The 6,572-nt window shown below is 40.1% G+C and overlaps 1 protein-coding gene across 1 annotated transcript; it reads right to left on the reverse strand.

The window, feature by feature from the left end:
* Positions 1-790: 790 nt before the first annotated feature.
* On the reverse strand, positions 791-2,966 carry LOC103409343 (uncharacterized). Its single transcript, XM_008348151.4, has 2 exons — positions 2,752-2,966; positions 791-2,362 (listed from the first exon to the last, which is right to left on the reverse strand). Exon 2 carries the CDS (start codon positions 2,220-2,222, stop codon positions 1,167-1,169), a length of 1,056 nt encoding a protein of 351 aa, XP_008346373.3. The 5' UTR covers positions 2,223-2,362; positions 2,752-2,966; the 3' UTR covers positions 791-1,166.
* Between the last annotated feature and the right edge of the window lie 3,606 nt (positions 2,967-6,572).

The following is a 6,572-nucleotide window of genomic DNA, read 5'->3' on the forward strand; positions in this document are numbered from 1 at the left end:
TTGGATAGAATGTGATTAAACATGAGCGGAGGGGGGGAATTAACCATATAGTTCAAGGAGGAAACTCGACAAAATAAAAATTTAGAAGCAAATCGACAGTGCGATACAAGTTTAGAGAAGAAAGACAGTGCCTATACAGACGTGGAATGACCACAGGACAGAAGATTCAGATAGCAGATGGATTCTTACCCGATTTTGTTGTCGAAAAGTTCTTCTAAATAACAAACAAACAGATAACCAGAAGATCTTAGCATAGATCAGATTAATCATCATAGACAGCAGATATTCATTCCTAAGAATTAAGAAGGGCCTTCGAAGGGAAAGGTCCCATAATCTGAGTTGGGAAACATGGTTTCTAAGCAACACATTCAAAGAGATGCATGATTTATATATAAGGCAACGAATCATGAGCTACCAGTGATGTTACAGCTTACTTCGAACAGTTTAATATGCTTGATATTCAAAACCTCACCTGCTACAAAACACAACGAGCTTGCAATCACTTTTCGATGAGCATTCCTCGAGAAGAAGAAATTGAAGCAATCCCTCAACCAACGCAATGCCGATGAAGAGCCTTGCTGAAAAGCTGAGAGGAGCAATGATACAAGTTTGACCAAGCAGCAATGGACATAGAAGTAAGAACTACGTAACCTACATGGTCGGATTAATTCAACCTTGGTTGAGATTAATGCGATACAAACTCAAGTTGAGATTAATCAAAAACACAAGTTAAAAAAACATAAGCAAGAAAAGTAAATTATGTAGTATGTTATTTTTCCAACCGCAATAATTTGAACGCTGAATAACGCATTTTCTCATAACATGGTAATAATAAACAAGGGAGCTGAAACATTTTCCGTTGAAGAATTGTGCGAAAAATTCTTCACACTTTTGATGTCCTGCTTGTATCGAAAAGTTTACATACTATCATATTAACATGCCCCAACAATTATCAAGCCTACATCTAAACGCAACCTAAACCCAAAATTTCTCACATAATCTACAACTTATTCCCTATTCCAATGCTTCAAAAACTCCGTAAACAGGCAAAGGCTAAAAGTCGATAAGGTTAAAGAATTGACTCTAAACACTGAACTGTAAGTAAATGAGGGTGCAATTTCATGGCTCACGATCTCATCAATTGCTGATTGTGTATAAGGTTTTGCTCACTCTTCAGATGCACGCAAGACAATCTTCTCGAGCTGTATGGGCCAATCTACACCAAGCATTTTGGGATTTAGCTCCACTGATGCAGAAAAATCTGACATGGTTGCATAAGTAGATTTTGTTTCTCTTTGCATATGTCTCCCAATCGACATTCCATTTGAACCACTGTTGTACGGATATGAACCACCTAGTTGTTTTAAGTGATCACTGCCATGTCTTGTCCCGGCTAGCCGAATACAAGGTTCCATTAACCTCTTCAGATAAGCATCCAATCCATTATTCAAGAGGTTAGCACAGTCTACAGCGACAGTAATACCCTCCTTCTCCAACTTCCGCTCCAAACGACTTCTTAATGATCTGGCATCAGGTAGCTCACCACTGTTTTGACAGGTCAAAGGGTGGTAAGTGCTACATACTGATACATTAGGAAGAGCTTTACGTGATCCACCCAAATATATTCCGAGAGGAGCTGTTACTGGGCTTCTACTTTGAATAGCAGGGCTTCCTGCATCCTGTTCGACCTCTTCTCCATCTTCTACAGAGGCAACTTCAACAGGCGGCCTGCTTCCAAGAGAAAGCAATTCAGTAGCACTTTGCTGCTCTTGTGCTTTGGAAAAATGTTGGGACTTTCCATTTGGCCTCAAAGGACTTGGGCGGTCCTGAAACTTGCGTTCTCGATTAACTGGAGACAGGATATTGTGAGGGGATGGAGAAAATGCATCTGCATTAATCGAGTGAAGACCATCCTTCTGATAACCATTTGCTACTTTAACATTACGGGTACTTCCCTTTTTCCGAACACTGGTCAAGGGCGGAACTTTCGCGAGGCAGGCATTCTTGAGGATTGACTTAATAAGCAGGTTATGAAGATTGGCATTTTCCCTCCCAATAATCCGATTGCAAAACTTGTCAAATTCGCACTTACTAATCTTCGAACTAAACAATCTTCTCATCAGATCAAAGTATTTGCCAGCTCTCTGATGCCCAATCTTTTGGATAATTAGAGCTTTCAGCTCCAAAGTGTCGATACGAGAATAGCTCTGATTGGGCACCATTTTCCCCCCACTCCACTTCCCAGAATTCACCAAAACCAGATCCTCATCGAATCCTCGAATTCTCCAACAAAACCCAGATCACAGAACACATGATCTTCAATCGAAAACCTAAAACCGTAATTTTCAGACAATGCTTTCACCTGTATATTCACCAGAATTACAGCATCAGAAGCAAATTTCCCAATTTCTCAATCAAATTGAATAAGGGATATAAAATTTTGATCAAATTACTAAAATTAGAAAGAAAGAAATCATTGGGAACCAAACGTTGACCATTCAAGAGCTCACAAAAAATTACAAAAAAAAAAAAAAAAAAAAAACATTATATAGATCACAATATCTTCCTGAAATTCAAAATGTAGCAAGAAATATTAGCAGAAGCAAAAACGCAAACAAAATTAACAGATTTGAGCAACAATTTACTAAATGAAAGAAGCCCAGTTGAGATTTTGGAGTGAATTGAAAACCCAAGAAGCAAATTGACCAAAGAAGGATGAGAGAGAGAGAGAGAGAGAGAGAGAGAGAGCACCTGAGTCGAGCGTGGGCGAGGTTGGATGGACCCTGTGAGAGTTGTAGTGTGTTTTTTGGTGCTTTTGGTTTGTGTTTTCAATTTGGGAGATATTTCTGTTCTTGTTATAACAAGGACAGACCAAACAGGGACTAACAAGTAAAGGGCTTTGTGTGCTTTCCTTCCGAACCTTCTTTTCTGAAAAACAACGTGCGTTTTTCTGAGTCTGGGAACTCGGATGTGAAGAAGACTTGGTTAGGGGCTGTTTGCTTGCGCTCATTTTTGGATGTGGTAAAAGTTTGTAGGGGAATTTGGATAACTAACCATATTTTGTACCACAAAATGATTTGTAGCCTACTTTTTATTATTCTTACAAATTTAACCAAAAATGCATGCAAAAGTTCTACATTACCCCTCCCTTCTCCCTTGTATCTTTGACTCTCTTCCCCCTCTCTTTGACTCCCACCAGTCCACCACAGCCCCACCACCACACCGTTTCTGCTCCCAAATCCAGTTAGGCTCTCAAAACTGATGCAAGGCAATATGTGCGTTGGAATGAAAAAATATGTAGAAAAACAAAAGGAGTAGCGAGAAGATTGCCCCATTATTGTCTGGTGTTAGCAATGTAAGCATATGTTTCCTTTTTCGCATAAATCGACCTTACTACATAGAAGGCTTTCCCAGGCTTGTCAAGATGCTACAAATCCAATTTTAAATAATCGAATACGAGCTTCCGGAAAAGAAGGTTTTTGTGATATCCATGAATGTTAAAGAGTAGTCGTAAGGCCGTATAGGGAAGATGGGAGAATGAAAGAATTTGCAGTCCATAATTCAATACCTGAGACTGGCATCAGTCGTAGTGGGTGCGGTAGTGGTGGTGGATTTGGGAGAAGAGACGGGTGGTGTGAGAGCTAGGAAAGAGGGGGAAGAGACAAGGGAGAGGAGAGGAGGCAATTTATAACTTTTGTATGAATTTTTGGTTAAATTTGTAAGAATAATAAAAAGTAGGCTAAAAATCATTTAGTGGTACAAAATATGGCTAATTATCCAAATTTCTCAAGTTTGTAACCGTCGTAAAACTGAAAATTTCACATAAGATAAACTCATAATGAGCTGTTTCTTAACGATAAATTGTAGGGAAGACTAACCAAAAACCCTCAAATACATCTATTTAATCATCAGGACATGCCACTTAGTACTACAATCTAGTATTATTTCTCTTCACTTGTCAATAAGGGGTCTTAGGCCACTTAGTACTACGATTTAGTGGTATTCTTTCTCACGTGTAAGTAAGAAGTCTTATATTCGATTTTCGCCAAAGGCGAATTTGAAACATATTATCACTAGCGTGAGGCTAAGCCCAACCCCTCTCCCTTAGTGTAGATAATAGGACTGGGAAAAATCCCAAAAATCCCGAACCAAACCAAAAAAAATCCCAATCCCCAAACCAAAATTTCCGAAATTTTCTAGATGAAATACCGAACTGATCCCAAAATTTTGGTACGAGATTTGGTATTGCCTACTCCATCTTTTGGTAATCCCATGCTAAACCGAAAATAAATAATATATATATATATATATATATATATATATATATATATTATACATTTGAATTGTTGCTAACTACTAGTAGCAATATAATTGGTGTGGTCTACAGGTAGTAACCATAGCCCCTTTATCATCACATCTGTATTAAGGCAGATACTAAAAGAGATCAGCAAGCTGTTAGTTAGCTAAAATTGTTACACTTCAGTTGTGGTTTTTCTGTAATTAGTTATAGGAGCTAAGGGTATTAAGAGTATTAATGCATCAGGTTTCTACCTATATATACTCAATTGTACTGTGTAATTATTCAAGGAATGTGAATCATTTTTTACTGAGATATTTTCTGTTTCTTTATGGTATCAAGTTGCCAACCGCCTCACGGCTCTCCCTTACCCACCGCCTCGATCTTCTTCCGCTCTTCGTCTTGATCGATTTCTTGATCGATTTCTTCCAATTTCTCGATCGATCTCTGTCTTCGATCTGTAATTTCTGTTACTTTTCATCCTGGCATCCACCTCTGAATCTTCATCTCCGATGGCGTCACCACCATTACCAAACCCTAATCCCCAAAATTCGTATCTGTCTCTTATGATTCAGAACATCGGCAGTATGGTTCCTATCAAGCTCAAGCGCACCAACTATCTCCCATGGCGTGCCTTGTTTGCTCCTATTCTGCGTCGCTACAAGCTTCTTGGTCTCATTGATGGTACTGAGCCATGTCCGGCTCCTCTTCTCCCTGATCGCTCTGTGAATCCAGAATTTGAGCAGTGGTTTGAGAAAGATCAAAATCTGTTGATCTGGTTGAACTCGACACTCTCTGAAGATCTTATTCCCTTCACGGTTGGAGTGTCTACATCTCGAGAGCTCTGGCAGAAACTTGAACAACGTTTTGGTGGCGTCTCTGATGCGCATGTTCATCAGCTTCGCTCCCGTCTGCACTCTATTCAGAAAGGTCATCAATCGATCTCTGAGTATCTTCAACAAATCAAGGAAATTTCTGATTCTCTCACTGCCGCTGGTGCTCCTATCTCTGATCGAGACCTAATTGCAGCGACACTTCATGGTCTCCCTGATGAATTCAAGTCTTTCATTGACTCAATAATGCTTCGATTGTCTTCTACCTCTCTTGATGAATTACATGGCCTGCTACTTACAAAAGAGTTATCCATAGCTCGTCGCAAACACACTGGTTCTTCTTCTGTTACTGAGCCATTTCAGGTCTTCTCTGCTCAGTCTCAGGCTCCTTTATTGCCTACGCCTGCATATCCTCCACCACTCCAATCTTCTTTCCGTTACAACTCTAATCGTGGGAGACAGAATCGCACCTTCAACAGAGGCAATCGCAATCGCAATACCAATCGTGGCTCTTTTAATGGCAATCCTCGTGGTTCTCAGAATTATCTTCACGGCTCTAAGTCCAATTATTCCGGCTTTTCCTCCTCTTCTGGCACCAAGACTCAATGTCAAATTTGTGGTTCCACTAGCCACGAAGCTATTGACTGCTTTGACAGAATGAATCCTGACATCTTTGGCAGGGTACCACCTGCCAAACTTGCTGCTTTATGTGCTCATTATTCTTTCAAACCCTCTCCCTCTTGGCTACTGGACTCTGGAGCCACATCACATATTACCAATGATATTGCTAATCTTTCTGTCTCCTCTCCCTACACTGGTGAAGACAAGGTCTACGTCGGAGATGGTAAAGGTTTGTGCATTAAAAATGTTGGTTCTTCATATTTACATACTCCTCATACTGCCTTCACGTTGAGTAATGTACTACATGTTCCACATATAAAGCACAATTTACTGTCTGCTTATCAATTTCTCAAAGACAATGATTGTTCTATAACTCTTGACCCTGATGGATCTACTGTAAAGGATCGTGCTTCGGGGAAGACGCTTTTGCGGGGCCGAGTTGAAGATGGGTTTTATCCCCTCCACGGTTTCAATACCACTGTCCTTCCTTCACCATCAACTTCACCATCCGCTTTCCTTAGTGTTAAAGCTCCTCTGAAGATTTGGCATCGCAGACTGGGTCATCCATCGTCTTCACTGTTTCGAAGAGTTCTCTCCAGAAATAATCTTGCTGTACTCGGCAAAACCACTGTGGATTTCTTCTGCTCAGACTGTGCTCTAGCTAAGAACCATAAACTTCCATTTGGATCTGCAAGTTCTACTACCAGTCACAGTCTTCAACTGCTTCATTGTGATCTTTGGGGTCCTACCAGTGTTATCTCACCTCGTGGTTTCAAGTATTACATGTTGTTAGTTGATGACTATAGTCGTTATAGTTGGTT

The sequence above is a fragment of the Malus domestica genome, chromosome 05 (assembly GCF_042453785.1).
Source record: "Malus domestica chromosome 05, GDT2T_hap1".
NCBI classification, from domain to species: Eukaryota; Viridiplantae; Streptophyta; class Magnoliopsida; order Rosales; family Rosaceae; genus Malus; species Malus domestica.